The 17,748-nt window shown below is 36.3% G+C and overlaps 1 protein-coding gene across 1 annotated transcript in view; it reads right to left on the reverse strand.

Annotated features, from left to right (window-relative positions):
* Positions 1-17,748, reverse strand: part of Nmd3 (60S ribosomal export protein NMD3) — a 64,132-nt gene that overhangs the window by 17,370 nt on the left and 29,014 nt on the right. The window contains exons 5-7 of the mRNA XM_089088743.1: positions 15,412-15,520; positions 7,108-7,258; positions 5,283-5,425 (exon numbers count right to left, since the gene is read on the reverse strand). Of these exons, the coding sequence (XP_088944869.1) occupies positions 5,283-5,425; positions 7,108-7,258; positions 15,412-15,520 (403 nt within the window). The remainder of the gene's footprint in view (positions 1-5,282; positions 5,426-7,107; positions 7,259-15,411; positions 15,521-17,748) is intronic.

The raw sequence follows: 17,748 nt of genomic DNA on the forward strand, positions 1-17,748 counted from the left end.
CTTGCTACCATTCGCAAAAAATCTGTTTACTTTCTTTGATAGTTTGGATACATTTACGCTATTTGATTTGGTTGAATTTTAAGAGCAGAAGTAGCCCCGAAAGTTTGAACATAATACCCTCAGTCGCTCTTGGGATACTGCTGACTTGCCTTATTGGGACTTAGCATTATCACAGTGCATTTTAATTTAATCTTAGGGCAGCATTTAGTTTTTAAACATAATGGGCAAATGGGTGAGTGGGCGTGGGAGGGTGGGATTGGAAGGGGGATTAGTTGCCCTCCAATCATTTTCGACTATTAAAAAAGGTATCAGCCCTTTCTATTTTCAATCGAATGAGCCCTTTTCGAAGTTCCCACGACAACTCCTTCGATATGAAGTGCCCTGGTCTAAACAACAACAACAACTATCGCTAACCCCTTTGATTATTAAAAAAGATACTAGCCCTTTGAATTTCAAATCGAATGAGCTTTTTTGAAGTTTCTACGACAACACCTTCTATTAAAACCTTATATGCCCCCAGGGCATAACTTAAAACCCTTGCCCTGAGGGTTGTGGGGGAGTGTCCTCCTCAGAAACATATTTTCTATCTGGAAATCAACTACGCTGAACAAAATGGCTATCTCAAAATTTTGATTGGATGTGTTTGGGGGAATGATGTGCGTGGGGGGGGGGGGCTAGTTGCCCTCCAATCACTTTCGACTATTAAAAATGGCACTAGAACTTTCAATTTCTAATCGAATGAGCCCTTTTCGAAGTTTCTACGACGACCCCTTCCATATGAAATGTCCAGCTCCTTCCATATGAAGTGCCCAGCAGTTTGGGGAAATGATGGGCGTGGGGGGGGGGGGCTAGTTACCCTCCAATCACTTTTGACTAGTAAAAAGACCACTAGCCCTTCGAATTTCCAATCGAATGAGCCTGTTTTGAAGTTTTTACGACAACATCTTCTATAAAAAGCCTTTTGTGCCCCCAGGACATAACTTAAAACCCTTGTCCTGAGGGTTTTGGGGGAGTGACCTCCTCAAAAACCTATTTCCTATCTGGAAATCATATACGTTGAACAAAATGGCTATCTCAAAATTTTGATTGGATGTGTTTGGGGAAATGATGGGCGTGGGGGGGGGGCGGGCTTGTTGCCCACCAAACACTTTCGACTATTAAAAAGGCCACTAGAACTTTCAATTTCCAATCAAATGAGCCCTTTTTGCAGTTTCTACGACGACCCCTACCATATGAAGTGCCCAGCTCTAAAGGAAAAAATAATAAATAGTTCATTGTGCCAAAATCGTTCTTATATGCCCTCGGGGCATAACTTAAAACCCTTACCCTGAGGATTATGGGGGAGTGTCCTCCTCAAAAACATATTTTCTATCTGGAAATCAACTACGCTGAACAAAATGGATATCACAAAATTTTGATTGGATGTATTGGGGGAAATAATGGGCGTGGGGGGGGGGGCTAGTTGCCCTCCAATCACTTTTGACTATTAAAAAGGGCACTAGCCCTTTGAATTTCCAATAGAATGAGCCTTTTTCGGAGTTTTTAAGACAACACCTTCTGTAAAATCCTTATATGCCCCCAGGGCATAACTTAAAACCCTTGCCCTGAGCGTTGTGGGGGAGTGTCCTCCTCAAAAACATATTTTCTATCTGGAAATCAACTACGCTGAACAAAATGGCTATCTCAAAATTTTGATTGGATGTGTTTGGGGGAATGATGGGCGTGGGGGGGGGGGGTAGTTGCCCTCCAATCACTTTCAACTATTAAAAATGGCACTAGAATTTTGAATTTCCAATCGAATGAGCCCTTTTTTAAGTTTATACGATGACCATTTCCATATGAAGTGCCCAGCTCTAAAGGAAAAAAAAATAATAAATAGTACATTGTGCCAATATCGTTCTTATATGCCCTCAGAGCATAACTTAAAACCCTTACCCTGAGGGTTGTGGGGGAGTGTCCTCCTCTAAAACATATTTTCTATCTGGAAATCAACCACGTTGAACAAGGTGCCTCTCTCATGATTTTGATTGGATGTATTTGGGGAAATAATGGGCGTGGGGGGGGGCTAGTTGCCCTCCAATCACTTTTGACTATGAAAAAGGGCATTAGACCTTTGAATTTCCAATCGAATGAGCCTTTTTCGGAGTTTTTAAGACAACACCTTCTGTAAAAACCTTATATGCCCCCAGGACATAATTTAAAACCTTTTCCCTGAGGGTACTGGGGTAGTGTCCTCCTCCAAAACCTATTTACTATCTGGAAATCAACTCCGCTGAACAAAATGGCAATCTCAAAATTTTGATTGGATGTGTTTGGGAAAATGATGTGCATGGGGGGGGGGGGCTAGTTGCCCTCCAATGACTTTCGACAATGAAAAATGGCACTAGAACTTTCAATTTCCAATCGAATGAGCTCTTTTTGAAGTTTCTACGACAAACCCTTCCATATAAAGTGCCCTGCTCTAAAGGAAAAAAAAAATAATAAATAGTATATTGTGCCAACATCGTTTTTATATGCCCTCAGGGCATAACTTAAAACCCTTACCCCGAGGGTTGTGGGGGAGTGTCCTCCTCAAAAACATATTTTCTATCTGGAAATCGACTACGCTGAACAAAATGGCTATCTCAAAATTTTGACTGGATGTATTTGGGGAAATAATGGGCGTGGAGGGGGGGCTAGTTGCCCTTCAATCACTTTCGACTATTAAAAAGGGCACTAGCCCTTTTAGTTTTCCAATAGAATGAGCCTTTTTCAGAGTTTTTACGACAACACCTTCTATAAAATCCTTATATGTCCCCAGGGCATAACTTAAAACCCTTGCCCTGAGGGTTGTGGGGGAGTGTCCTCCTCAAAAACAAATTTTCTATCTGGAAATCAACTACGCTGAACAAAATGGCTATCTCAAAATTTTGAAAGGATGTGTTTGGGGGAATGACGGGCGTGGGGGGGGCTAGTTGCCCTCCAATCACTTTCGACTATTAAAAATGGCACTAGAACTTTCGATTTCCAATCAAATGAGCCCTTTTTGAAGGTTCTACGACGACCCCTTCCATATCAAGTGCCCAGCTATAAAGGAAAATATAATAAATAGTACATTGTGCCAACATCGTTCTTAAATGCCCTCAGGGCATAACTTAAAACCCTTACCCTGAGGGTTGTGGGGGAGTTACCTCCTCAAAAACATATTTTCTATCTGGAAATCAACTACGCTGAACAAAATGGCTATCTCAAAATTTTGATTGGATGTGTTGGGGGGAATGATGGGCGTGGGGGGGGGCTAGTTTCCCTCCAATCACTTTCGACTATTAAAAAGGGCACTAGCCACTCCCATTTACAATCGAATGAGCCCTTTTCGAAGTTTCTACGACAACTCCTTCGATACGAAGTGCCTGACTAAAGAAGAAAAAAACACATCGTTCTTTACTTAGGCAGCGCTCGCGCGCTGCCTATGATATTAATAGTATTATTTATTTACTGGGCATTAAGTCATTTTTACGTTTTTTATGAATTCACACAGGTTGCTTGAGCCTCGACGACTTTACTGTATGTACAATACCGCCTTCATAATAAAGAAAGTCTCACTCCAAAAGAACAAAAGATTGTAGAAAACAAGTGTCTAAACCTGCTAGAATTTCTACTAAAGCTTCTCCTCTAAATCGACTTCAAAGTATATGCCTAATATAAATACATTTTATGTTAAATGACCTCCAACGTCTATTTTAATTAAGCGTAAAAGACTTAAGAAGACAAAGTTAAGCAATATATTAATGTCGATTATAGCTACAAATTCAAATTTTCTGATAAAAATTCTAACTGATAAAAATGTACAGTACTAATAAAACTTGTAACCAAAATTTAAAACCTGGTAAGAGATTTTCTTATATCAAATAAAATTTTCTAATAAAGTGATCGAATTAAACTTCGCTTCTCTTGATTACAGTACAGATTATATTCCACAAATTCATGCCATTGTGAAATATTATAGAAAGTTTCTCAAGTTGCTTTAAAGGTTTCTGTTCCCTCTAAAGCATGCGATTTGATAAGAAGCCTTCAATTCCAGCGACAGGACAAGATAATTATATAATTGGTTTCATTAGTTTTGTACCCATGCATTTACCCGACCCAAATTATAATATTGCTTTGACTTGTTTTCAGAAAATGATCTAAATTTACCTAACAAATGATAGTGTTATATCTTACGTTGTGTTACTCATGTATTACAATAATAGGGCCGTTTTTTATCAAAAAGAGCTCAAAAGCAAGATCTTTCATCTAAGATTTCTGCAAAAACCATCGTTTTTTACCTCATCTTTGTTCTAAGATCTTACAGCTCACTGATGTTAGCAAAAAGCATGAAAGACGCCATCTTTTTACCATATAGAACAATGATTAGAGAACTTTGATGATCTACTCATCATTGTTCTCAGACCGCTGATTAGAGCAGAATGATGAAAGACGTTTACATAAAAACGACAAAAGATTTAAGATCTTATCACATTGATGAGCGAAAAAACGACCCTAATGTGAATATGTTGTATCATGTTGAAAAATTAAAACTTCGGGACTGAAAAAACACACAGAACTTCACTGTATGTTACAGTGAACATAAACATTATTACTGATAACAATAATACAACACAACAAAATGTTTTTTATAACTACCTATATGTTCTAATTAATTGACTCCTCCCATGAGTTTATTTCTTTTCGTGCTTCAATTGATTTCGAAAGAACGCTTCAGAGATTTAAGAGAAACATAAGAAGATTTCATGATTCCCATTCTTCAAATACATGAGGGCAGGCAGGATTAAACTCATGAGCGACGAGGCAAAGAGGTAGTTTTCATTTGCAGGAAAATCCCATTTTTACACCTAAATTTGAAGAATTTTTCAATCAAAAATAGTTTACCTGAGGGGAGTATTGCCCTGCTCCCAACGCAAGAGGATATTTTAGTTCAATATAGACGTTATTTCTAAGCCCTACAATTATTATCAAAAACTACCAAGAATTGTGAGGTATAATCAAGGGCAAACTCAGGATTTTTGCTCGGGAGGGGGGGGGGATGTATCACAACAAAAACTTTAAAAACGCATACAAAATGATTATATGCATTTCATTACGTTTTTACGAGTCAGGCGAAATTTCGGGGGGGGGGGGGGCAAACTCCGTAGCCCCAGTTGCGGTTTTGGACTCTCTATCGCCCGGGGCAAAATCTTGAAGATAACCAATAAGTTACACAGAGAATACAAACCTGAAGGGAATTATGAGAAAAAAAAGCTTACTTTGAGCAGAGAAGGGGTTAATGAGGTGTATTGTGTTATTAATCCTATGAACGATACAAAGTTGACCAATGCCTCCAAGGTTATGAGCCAGTTTTTTTGGTAGACAAACTATACTATCCTTGCATACTGGAGCTATCTCAACACTTGAAAAAAAAAGAATATATCAGTTGATCCACGAGTTTTAAAGCTGAAATGACCAACACTGAAAAATGACAAATGCATAAGATAAGGCATTCGTCAGCATATTCAAGAAGGCGTTTGTAGAGCACGAGAAAAAGATGGCATTTGCAGCGCACGAGAAAAGGATCGCGTTTGTAGCGCACAAGAAAAAGATGGCGTTTGTAGCGCACGAGAAAAAGATGGCGTTTGTAGCGCACGAGAAAAAGATGGCGACCGGTCAGAATTCAAAACGTAGCTAGAAAATTAAATTAAACTAGGAGGCTGAAGAGTCGGTTGCATTTTTTGTCAGGTTAAATTATATCACTGCTATTAAATTAAAACCCAGTCACTATCGATGTATCACACACTAGGCCTTGTATTTTGCAGAGATTCACTTGTGTTATTAAGTGAATGTTTATGCATTTGAAGAATTTCTGGCACTGTTTAACTTAATCAAGTTTCTCAAGCAGACTTTTCTTTCTTAGAGTAGAACACCTTGGAATTCTGCAAAAGCATGGCCCATGTTGGGTACGATTGATTTCTCGTATCTAAAGTTATTTGTTTAACAAAGGAAAAGGAATATCTAAGTTTTTTTCTTATCAACACGTCCATCTCAAACATATCGGTCCAATTATCTGCATTTTCATCTCAATCCCATAGTAACAGCAATTAATTTAGTTGTTTTACTTTTAATTTGCAGCTTAATATCTTTTCTCAGAAAAGAACATCTCCTAATACTGCGAAACTAATCGCCTATCTCGAAGACAACCAAATTTCAAATATTGGACAGTTTTTTTTTTTCTTTGAAAGCTAACTTTTTTTTACTCACATATCCATTTTATTTAAGAATGATCTAATTATATGAATTTACATTTGAAGGATTATCTGACCCATTTGTATCAAACGATTATCTGACCAATTTGTTTCTTGTAGAAAACAAAATTCTGCGTCATTTTACAACACCTTCATATATTTCGGCGACTTTTATATTAACATATTTTTCAATTATTTTCCTCAACTATTTCCTTTTTTATTAAAAATCTTCAGCCTTTTCCGCTGCAAATATCGATCTCTGAACACTAAATACAGAAATATCTTCATCTACATGCAAATATACTTATAGTTCAAGATACTTCAATGAATATCCTGGGACAGTAAGGCCTTGTGTTTACGTTGTTGAATTATTGTGTTACGTTACAATATTAAAATTACAGAATATCCTGGGATATTAAAGTCTTGTATTTACGTTTTAAAATATTGAAACCATAAGACCGCAGACAAACAACATAACAAAAACGTTTACAGAGAACATAAACCTTAAAAATAATAATCTTACTTCAAAATAATTCTGTAAAGGGATAAATCTTCACCAAAATGTAAGTATACTTATAGTTGAATATATTTCAATGAATATCCTGGGATATTCATTCTTGTGTTTACGTTGTTGAATTATTGTGATACGTTGAAATATTAAAATTACTAAATATCCTGGGATATTAAGGTCTTGTGTTTACGTTGTAAATTTGTTGTTACGCTGACATATTAAAACCGTAGGACCGCAGAAACAATAACATAACAAAATCCTTTCTGAGAACATTTCTGAGAAGCCTTAATACTGATAGCCTTATTTCAAAATAAATCTGTAAAGGAATGAGTCTTCACCTACATGTAAGTATACTTATAGTTGAATATATTTGAATGAATATCCTGGGATATCAAGGTCTTCGACATTTGATATTTAACCGGAACAACGGATTGTAGGAAATCAACCATTTTTCTCGCAGAACCTTCATTGGCATAATAGAAATCCAGTCCCTCTAAAAGTCAAAAGAAAAAGTAAAATATGCATATAGACATAAAACATACACATAAAAGTATATCCTTTAATTTAAAGGGGGATATCCACGTTAAAGATATTGTCCATATAGCTAATGCGTCCATGTCTCTCCTTAAGCTCTTGAATAAATTTATCGTCCCCCCATCCCATTCTTTAAGGATCTATACTTCCTTGGTCCGCCCGCATCGTGAATATGCTTGTCCAGTTTGACATCCTGGCATCTCCCGTGATGAATCAGAAAAAATTGAATCCATTCAAAAAAGAGCCCTGAGAATAATTTTTAAAGAAGTTAAGGCACCACATACGCTCCTTCTAAAAAAGGCCAAGCTGGAAACTCTTGAGCACAGGAGAGTAACATTGTGCCTCCGTTTTGCAAAAAAAACGCAATAACAAACCTTTGCACGGAAAACATTTCCTCCAAAAGACACTCCCCGCACAAAAAACGCCTGTCACATACTGAACCCGTTCCTATCTTATCCCCCACCCGTAGCTTTACCTCCAGGTATGAAAAACCTTTGTCCCCTTCATTACTGATAACATACACAGCTAGTTTTCCTTCTTTTTTTTTGGTGCAGGAGATACCCAAGTTTTATGTTCGTTTAATTGTTTTGTTCCCTCCACTTTTTAATATGTTCTCTTTTAAACCTTTTTAACGTATATTTTATTTCACTCTTCTAGTTTTTACTTTTTTAACTTTCAGACATTTTGCCGCTTAGTATTTTTGACTAATGAATGGTTTTGCCATTCTGATTATTATTGTTTTTGACATTGTTTTGCCAGTTTTTAAGTTGGTGTACTTTTTTTTTGGTTTTATTACCCTAAAATGTGAATTCAGCCCTTCGGGGCTTGTGATACAAATTTTTTAAAATAAATACCTTATCTTAAGACTACACAGACTTCGGCAGTAGAAATCAACCAAAATACGTCTGCGAAGTCTGGCTGATGTCTGATCAAAAACTACTAATACTACTACTAATAACTCACCGCAGCACCACGCCGCCTGAGGCCAACACAGCTACGCACGATCCTCCTCCACCCCAATCTATTCAAAGCCTCCCTTTTTACACCCGCCCACGAAGTTCCCATTTCCTTTAAATCTGTCTTTATGACGTCCTCCCACCCCAGACGGGGACGACCTGCTTTCCGTTTAGCCCTAGATGGTTGGCCGAAAAGAACAATCTTCGGCAATCTGTCATCCTTCATCCGCACAACGTGCCCTAACCATCTCAACCTTTCTTCCGTTATAGCCCTAGAGAGTGGTATTGAACCACACTTTTCGTACAGCCTATTGTTTGAAATAGGGTAAGTCAGTTGGGTACCCAAAACAATCCGTAGGCAATTTCTCTGGAAAACATCTAGCAAATCTTCTTCCGTTTTTCGGAGCGTCCATGCTTCAGAGCCATATTTGACCAGTCATCACTGTAGCTTCTAATATTCTAATCTTGGTTTGCAGACTTATCTTCCTATTCTTCCAGACTTTTTTTAACTGTGAAAAAACACCCTGAGCCTTGGCTATTCTATTTTTTCCATCTTCACTGCTACCACCATCTTTACTAATAATACTACCAAGGTAAGTGAAGCTGCCCACCTGATCAATCTTATCATTACCCAACGTCACCTTTTCATCTTCACTTATTCCTAGCCTTAGTGACTTAGTCTTCCTAATATTAATTTTCAAACCAAATCTAGAACCCTGACCTCGCAAAACCTCTAAAATTTCATTCATTTTGTTCACACTTTTATCACGGAGGCTTAAATCATCATCCTAATCCAAGTCCAGGAGGATTTTTCCTCCCCCTTTGATTCCGTGGTCTCGCACTGCCTTTCCTGTACTCCTTGAAACAAAGTCCATCAAAATAATCCATATAAAGGGGGATAGAACACAGCCCTGCTTAACTCCTCATTTAATACAGAACCAGCTGCTAACCTCATTTCCTACCTTAACCGCAGCAGTGTTATTCTCGTACATAGCAACTCACTCAGATAAAAACACTTTTTGTCCGGCGACAGAAAGCCCAACCTTAGAAGCTAAGCTTGACAGAAGGTATTAAATTTTATCTGATCTGACAGTTCGTTCTACCCCATACAGCACAAGGGTCCCTGCCACGCTTCAAGTTCGGTCTGATTTTGTCTTCAGATTTATACTCCCAATTGCGCTACAGGGCCACCATTACTGTGGCACCTTCAAATGCCTGATGATTGAATTTTTAGAGGTTAAACTTAAAACTATAAACATTGATTGATAATTCAATTAGTGTGAAATTATTCTTTTATAAAAATTGGATATAAATTTCTTATGACCATTTCTGTATCCTTTTTATATTTGCAATTAATTTTTGATGCTAGTTTTATTATTATTATTGAGTTAGTTATAAAGGGTGGATTTAAATATTTCATTTTCGCGTAAGTTGCAAGAAGGTGATGCCCCCTTTCTTTATTTTATTTGTGTTCTGTTGTCTGGTAGGTGAAGTCTCGTATCGACTGATTTAAGTTGATTAACGATGGTAAATGGCATCAGGCTGCTTGAACAATTTTCGCTAGTTTTTAGCATAACAAAATATTTTTCAACTGGATAATAACAACCCTAGCTACTAAGGGGAAGAAACCTAGTTAGAATTTTTCAACTGGATAATAAAAACCCTAGCTACTAAGGGGAAGAAACCAGTTCCCATTTTCGTAGGCTGTTCTTTCTATAATAAACAAATAGATATATACTCTGTGATATATGAACAGCTTTAAGTAAAAATCTAAATCCATCCAAAAAAAGTAAAATTGAGAATATAAAGAATTTCCATTTGGGTATACAGGCTATTGGCTTGTGATTGCTTAATCATACAATTCATTTGTGATACTAAAGATGAACATATCTACAAATGTAATTTTATTTAAGGGTAGGGCTGGAGAAGTTTGAATCAGTAATTTCAATCCGAACTCAATCTGTATTTCAATTTAATCTGTAAAGTGGAAATTTGAATTTTGTAAATTTCTATATGTAAATTTAAAAGGACTCACAATGAATTAATACGTCAGGAAAATCATGCCAGTAAGCAGTTAATTTTTTTTTCCATTTCCCTGTTTTTAGGCGATGGAGCCCACTGAGTGGGCATGTCTATTTTCGTGTTTTTGTTGTTGTAGATACATTGTTAAGAAACAAATTTAAACTTGAAAACAAGCGTAAACGACCAAACGACTTTGTTATTTGAATTGTTGGTGGTCTGAATGATTCAAGGCGAAAGTCATTCGCTTTGCGAAAGCGAAAATCTCTTTCAAATCGAAAGTCTGCAGGTCTTACCTACAGAATTACTTGACTTCTTATTTAATAATTTTCATCTGAAGCAGTAAATAATCGCTCACACGAACACAATTTTTTCATCAGGTGACCTAAAATTCAGCTTTTGAAGCAAAATTTGATTCCTGTCCGAATTTAGAATAGAGCCAAGCTTTGATTGAAGGTGACATTAGTCAAATACGATTCTGAAGCATGGTCGTTCCGAAAAACGGATGAAGATTTACTAAGTTTTTTTCTAGAGATATTGCCTACGGATTGTTCTGGGTACCCGGCTGAATGATCGTATTTCAAACAGTTGGCTGTACGAAAGGCGTGACTCAATCCCTCTTTCTAGGGCTATAATGAGAGAAAGGTTGAGGTGGCTAGGGTACATTCTGTGGATGAAGGATGACAGATTGCCTAAGATTGTTCTTTTCGGCCAACCACTTACGGCTAAACTGAAAGCAGGTCGTCCGCGGTTCGGGTGGGAGGATGTCATAAAGAAAGATTTAGGGGAAATGGGAACTTCCTGGTAAGGTGAAAAAAGGGAGGCTTTGAATAGATTGGGAGAGAGGAGGAGCGTGCGTAGCTGTTTGGGTCTCAGGCGGCTTGGTGCTTCGGAGAGTTGTTGGTAGTAGTATTGGTAAAAGACTAAGCGATGATGCCATCTTAGTTTCGACACACACGTCTCAAAGTGGATGAAATTTAAAGAAATTCTCTACAAAATGTTTAGAAAAAAAATGACTCCTTTGAATACCCCGAATTTCAATGATAAATTTTCCCTAGTTTTTTGCATGACAAAATATTTTTCAACTGGATAATAACAACCCTAGTTACTAAGGGTAAGAAAACAGTTCCCATTTTCATAGGCTGTTCTTTCTATAATAAACAAATAGAAATATACTCTGCAAAATACAAAAAGCTTTAAGTATAAATCTAAATCCATCCAAAAAAAAGAATAAAACTGAGAATTTAGAGAATTTCCATTTGGGTATACAGGCTATTGGCTTGTGATTGCTTAATGATACAACTCATTTGTGATACTACAGATGAACCTATCTACACATATAATTTTATTTAGGGGTAGGACTGGAGAAGTTTGAATCTGGAAATTTAATCTGAATTCCATTTGTATTTCAATTTAATCTACTAAATGGAAGTTTGAATTTTGTAAACTTCTATATATAAATTTAAAAGGACTCACAATCAATTAAAGTGTCAGAAAAATCTTATTCAGAAGCCCCTTTTCTCAATACTCGTACCTTTAAAAAGGTTCAGAGGCATCCAAAATCAAAATTCATAGAAACTTCTGGACCGAATTTAGACTTTTCCAAGGTGAAGCAACAAAGCAAGCTTTCGTTCTTTCTGTTAGTAATTTTGCCAGACAGAGAAACGAAACTTTTGAACTTTTAATCAGACAAGAAGCGAATCGGACAGAAACCCCCTTATATCATCGGATAACTTGAAATACAATAATAATCGTAATTTTCGTGACACTTCGGAGAACCCAATTTTCATTCGGCAAAATTTGGGGAAACCTAGACAATTTCAAGGATAATGGAAGGACTGGTTTCTGGTTCGTAAAGGTTTCTGGTGCGAAAAAAAAATTCATATTTTGAACGCCAGATAAAAACTTCCGCGTAAAAATAATTGCTTGCTAATAACGATAAAAAATACAAGTGATTTTTTCATTTTCTTCCGTGTTCTAAAAAAATTATCTTACTTTCTTCTGAATTGCCGCAATCTTACTGCCCTCTCATGTTTGTCACTAGGAATGAAAAGAGCGCTTATGGAATGGCTTTTTCAAAAATTGAACTTCTTTCGAGCCTCAGAATATGCTCTGCTCCTCATGCAGCGTCTAGTATCCCTTTCCCCGCAAGTGGCGACACTAGCAGTAGAAGTTGTATTAACATCCTAGCAATGTTGCCAGACAGAGAAACGAAACTTGTGAGCTTTCAACCAGAACAGAAGCGAATCGAACGAAAGACCCCTTATTTCATCGGATAACTTGAAATCCAGTTTTCCTATCTTAACTTTCTTTTAAGGATTAAAGAAGTTACACGTTGCGATTTTCAGGGGAGGGATGTGGGAGTGTTATGGGAGTGTAAGCAAAAAATGGTTTTTCTTTACGTGGCGTACGTACAGACAAATACATGTTTAAGAAATAACAATGTCTTTTTTCAAAAGCTCTTAAATATGAGTCTAGGACCTCAATACCTTTCATATCCCAGTTGACCTCGGAAAAACCATCATAGGGGACAATGTAAAAATACTTGATTTATTTGTTTAATTAATGATACAAACTATAACGAGTTAAAAGTTACCTCAGCAGATGAATATGTTATTACCTGACTTAACTATTATTCCAAGGAGTTCTTCTTTCATAGATTTTATAGACTTCATTCATAATTTCTGCTGATGAAGCAGCAGTTAGGAGGGGGGTTAGACAGGGGGGGGGGGATATTATCGTCGTCTATTTTCAATTTGTGTCTAAAAGATTGTTTTGCTCAAAATTATAACAAAGGCTCGAAATTATCTTGAATATAGAAATTTATCCCCGTTTTTTGAAAAAATGTAAGCCATGTTAACCGATTGACGTAGATGGTTGTATGTATCGGTAGTTCTGGTCTTGTTAATTTTAAGTTGTGTCTTTATATTTTATATTTATTTTGAATGTACTCCTCATAGTGTATCCTGAGGGAAAATAAAAGTATTATTATAATTATTTGATTCAACTTTTTTAACCTTTTGCACAGTAACCATTACTGTCCAGTAATGATTTTATTGTTGTCATTTCTAACTGCAGCACATTTCGATTGTATTTTTGTAGGTTCTGGAAACCTTTAGCCGAAGTATCATGAAAAATAGATTGGTGTACGCCAAGGACCCTGGATCAATAACTAAATATATGGTACGCTCTTTGAAAAATATCTAATATGTTAATCGATTAACGTAGATGGTCGTATTTGTCGGTAGTTCTGGTCTTGTTAATTGTAAGTTGTGTCTTTATATTTTATATTTATTTTGAATGTACTCCTCATAGTGTATCCTGAGGGAAAATAAAAGTATTATTATTATCAGAATCACCAGAACCTTTATACGACTACAGTGTTGCTCTCAAACCTCTTTTCCATGATAAGGTGATAGTTTACTAGTTGAATTTGGTTAATATTTTTATGTCAATATTAATATTTTATCACCATATATATATTATATTACATCAACATAAATCAAAACTGACATAGATCAACGCTGATATTTGAATTTAGTTGACTTTGTTTCGTTTCCTTTTGAGACCCCAGTTTATGAAAACCAAGTAGTTTGCCCGTTTCATTTTCTTTCTGTTTTGTTTGTCAGGACTATTCATATTTTCAGCTTTTTTTTCGGTAATATCTGGTGCTTCAATGTCAATTATAGAGTTGTCTCTATAATCCTATAAAGAGTTTGTCTTTTGTTTTCGGTAATACCTGGTGCTTTAATGTAAATTTAAGAGTTGTTTCTGATGTCTCTATAATAGATTTGTTGTTGTTTTTTCGGTAATACCTGGTGCTTCAATGTCAATTATAGAGTTGTTTCTATAATCCTATAAAAAGTTTGTCTTTTGTTTTCGGTAATACCTGGTGCTTTAATGTAAATTTAAGAGTTGTCTCTCATGTATCTATAATGGATTTGTTGTTGTTTTTTGTGCTTCAATGTCAATTATAGAGTTGTCTATTCACAATAGATTTAGATATGGAAAAAAAATTTACACTGAGACAGCAAACTTATCCAGTTCAGTGTAATCTCAGTAGGTAAACCTATCCATTCAGTTGTTTCTTCCCGTAGCGTAACATCACGTTACTAGACTTTTTCTAAATTAACTAGTACTAATCCTTATTTAAGAAATATAATATTCAAACTGCAAAGCTAAGAGTTAATCGAGCGTTTCCAAGCTAATCCCAAAAACATCAAAATTGGACTTAATTGACTTGCTCTTCAACTAGCTATTTGGTGAGGCCACAAATAAATAATCAAAAATCAGGATTTTTTTACTCAACAACTGTTCGTTTTTATGCAGCCCTTTATTTTATTTTTTTAATTTTTTTTTTTTTGGGGGGGGGGGGGGGTTAAGCTGAAGTCAATGGGTTGATCACTGTCTATATGAACACAACAATGCGGACCCTGCGGCCTGTCCAGTATCCGTACTTTCACTTCTCCGTTAAGCAGCTTTCACACTACGTGCGGTTGCTGCTATGTTGACTAGTCTATGCCACAACATAACCTTACGTACCATAAAATTCTACGCAGAACTTGAATCTACTTACAACTGCCAAAGAAACTCATAAAATTTGCTCGATACGGAGAGCCATATGTGGGAATTGGTCTTTAATCTGTTGAAACTCTTAAATTAAGTAAGACATAACTTTCCTACCAAGAAATTGGGCCAATCGTCTGAGTTAACATCTCTCCCCCTCCCTTCTTAATCATAGTAATATCTATAGTTACACATATATAAGAGAAGCGGCAGCAAACCCTTACCATGACAAGGCTTAATGCTAAGCGTGTTCTCATGCGCTTGTTGCTTCAGATCAATTCAGAGTTCAGTTTTTTTTTTTTTTAGAGTTTTATTCAACAATACACATAGTTTAGAAATACAATACTCTTATTCCCCCTCGATACAATACTCTTATTCCCCCTCGGAAGACTCCATGGCCAGGGATACAAGATAATTCAAGAATTGTTCCAGATATTCAAAGTAGTAAGAATTGACTTTCCTATTAAGAAATTGGGCTGATCGTCTGAGTTAACATCCCTCCCTCTCTTTTCTTAATCATAGTACTATCTATAATTAAAAACATGGAAATGAAGCAACAGGAAACCCTTACCATGACAAGGCTTAATGCTAAGCGTGTTCTCATGCGCTCGATGCTTCAGAATCAATTGTTCAAGATAATACAAGGTTTTCTTGTGGTCTACCTTCTGCCGAACTTGTACCTAAAAAGAGACAAAAAACAAACAAAGGCAGAAAAAATAGACAATTTTTTTTGCATTTCTTTGAGACAAATTACTCAAAGAAGTGCAAGAGGGGCTCAAATCCGCTTCCTCATTTTAGAATTACGTTATAGATTACAAAGAATACCTGACGAGGATTTGATACTAAGCAACGGCACTGTTTCTGTTTTTCAAAAAAACAGAAACGAAAAAAAGAACAGAAAGAAAAACAGATCTGTCAAAAACAGGTGACCTGTTTCTGCTTTCTGTTCTGTTTTTTGCAAAAACAGAAACAGTGCTGATGCTTAGTCTATACTCGCGAGGAGTATAGACGGCAAAGCACCTGAAACTCCTTAATTTAGAAAGAAATCTTTCTAACTACCACCCCTCTTCCCGTTTTTTGATCACTGACTAATACTTAAAGTAGTAAAAAAAAAACGTGTAAACGCTAAGAGAAGGTTTTAAAATCTAATTATCTAGGGAAAATCGTGCATTCAAAGTATGCATTTCTGATGTTAGTTGAAATTATCTTTTAAATGATTATCGTAAAAGACTTAGTAGGTAAATAACCTTCCAATTAGGAGTTATATTTAGCTTTTACGTTTTTTTTACTTAGAAGACTACTACTACTACTACTAACAACTCATCGCAGCACCAAGCCGCCTGAGGCCAACACAGCTACGCACGCTCCTCCTCCACCCCAATCTATTCAAAGCCTCCCTTTTTACACCCGCCCACGAAGAACTTAGAAGATTAAACTTAGAAGATTTAAAACTTAGAAGACCAAGGACTTAAAAATAAAAACGTTTTTACAACATAATTTCTTTTAGATAAAATATTGTTTTTCTAAAATAAAAACCATTAGCCTATTCGTACCAGAAAACCACGACTGTCTAAGAATTATCTTTTGCTTGTGTAAAAATCATGAAGTTTTTAGATAGATAGGTATTTATTGGCAAAATAACTATCACAAACCCTAGTGGGCCGAATTCGTATTTCTTAGTAAAAAAAACACAATAACAAAATAAAACAATAACAATACATAGTTACCACTGTAACGAAAACACAACAGGTAACAGTCAGAAAATACAAAATACAAAAGTCATAAATATAGGTCATAATTATAAAATATTTTATAGGTCATAATATAAAAAGATAAAAAGGGTAACAAATATAATAACCAAATATTCAAAAATGAAAAAATAATATATACAAAACAGTTTAAATTTTTGGCAAACTTACGGGTTGTGATTTTATTTGTAAAAAAGGGAATAAAAGTTTTTTATAACGTATGGTAGAAAAGGGTATGGGAGAAAAGATGGGGATGGGTTGGGACACTATACGGGGGTGACAATTTCTTATGGGTGAATGGTGGCTAGGAAAGAGGTTTTCAGTACGGGGGTTTATATGTGCTGACTTCCCAAAACTTGCCTTCTTTATAAATAATCCACAAGGCTCTTTTTTGAATATTTTCGATTTTTTTGGTTGCTTCATTTGAGAGGCCCGGATGCCAGACAGGACAAACGTACTCGACCAAAGGACATAAAAAAGAAATATACCTTTAGTAACAGAGGTGGGGGGGGGCAACTAAATTTATTCAGAAGCCTCAGAAGAAAAAGTGACAATTGTGCTTAATGAAGGATGTTATTTACATGTGTGTCCCTCTTCAAATCAGAAGATATGGTGACACCCGGGAGCTTAAAGGAAGTAGCTGAAATCTCAGGAGGAATAGGATGAAGGAAAAGAGGAGGGGACACTAGGAAACTGACAGATAATATGGTGGATTTACAAGGATTAACAGACATATCAAGAGAAGAAGCCTCGCCTGCAATGTCATGGAGGATACCCATTGGATTGCTATGAATATTTTTATAACACGTCTCTACAACTGTTAGGTCGTCGACAAATTTCCACCTGTCAGGGCAATCCATTGAAAGGCTGTTCATCATGACGGAAAACAGGAGGGGGCCAAGAATAGTACCTCGGGGACTACCATTGTGAATACGAAGGTGGCTGGAATAGCAATATTGATATTTGACTGCCTGTGATCTGTTACAAAAGAAATGAGGCAACGAGCTTTACTAAAAATGTCTCGACCTGGAATTCTTCCAGGTCGAAAGCGTTTTGTAGGTCAACATAAATTAGGTTTAGCCAGGAGTTTGGTCTCTCAAGTAGTCTCCCCATGGAGTCAACGAGGTGGATAAGGTAATGTGAGGTTGATGTAGATTTGA

This window comes from Artemia sp. Qi Xiang Cuo, chromosome 5 (assembly GCF_049724085.1).
Source record: "Artemia sp. Qi Xiang Cuo chromosome 5, ASM4972408v1, whole genome shotgun sequence".
Classification (NCBI taxonomy): Eukaryota; Metazoa; Arthropoda; class Branchiopoda; order Anostraca; family Artemiidae; genus Artemia; species Artemia sp. Qi Xiang Cuo.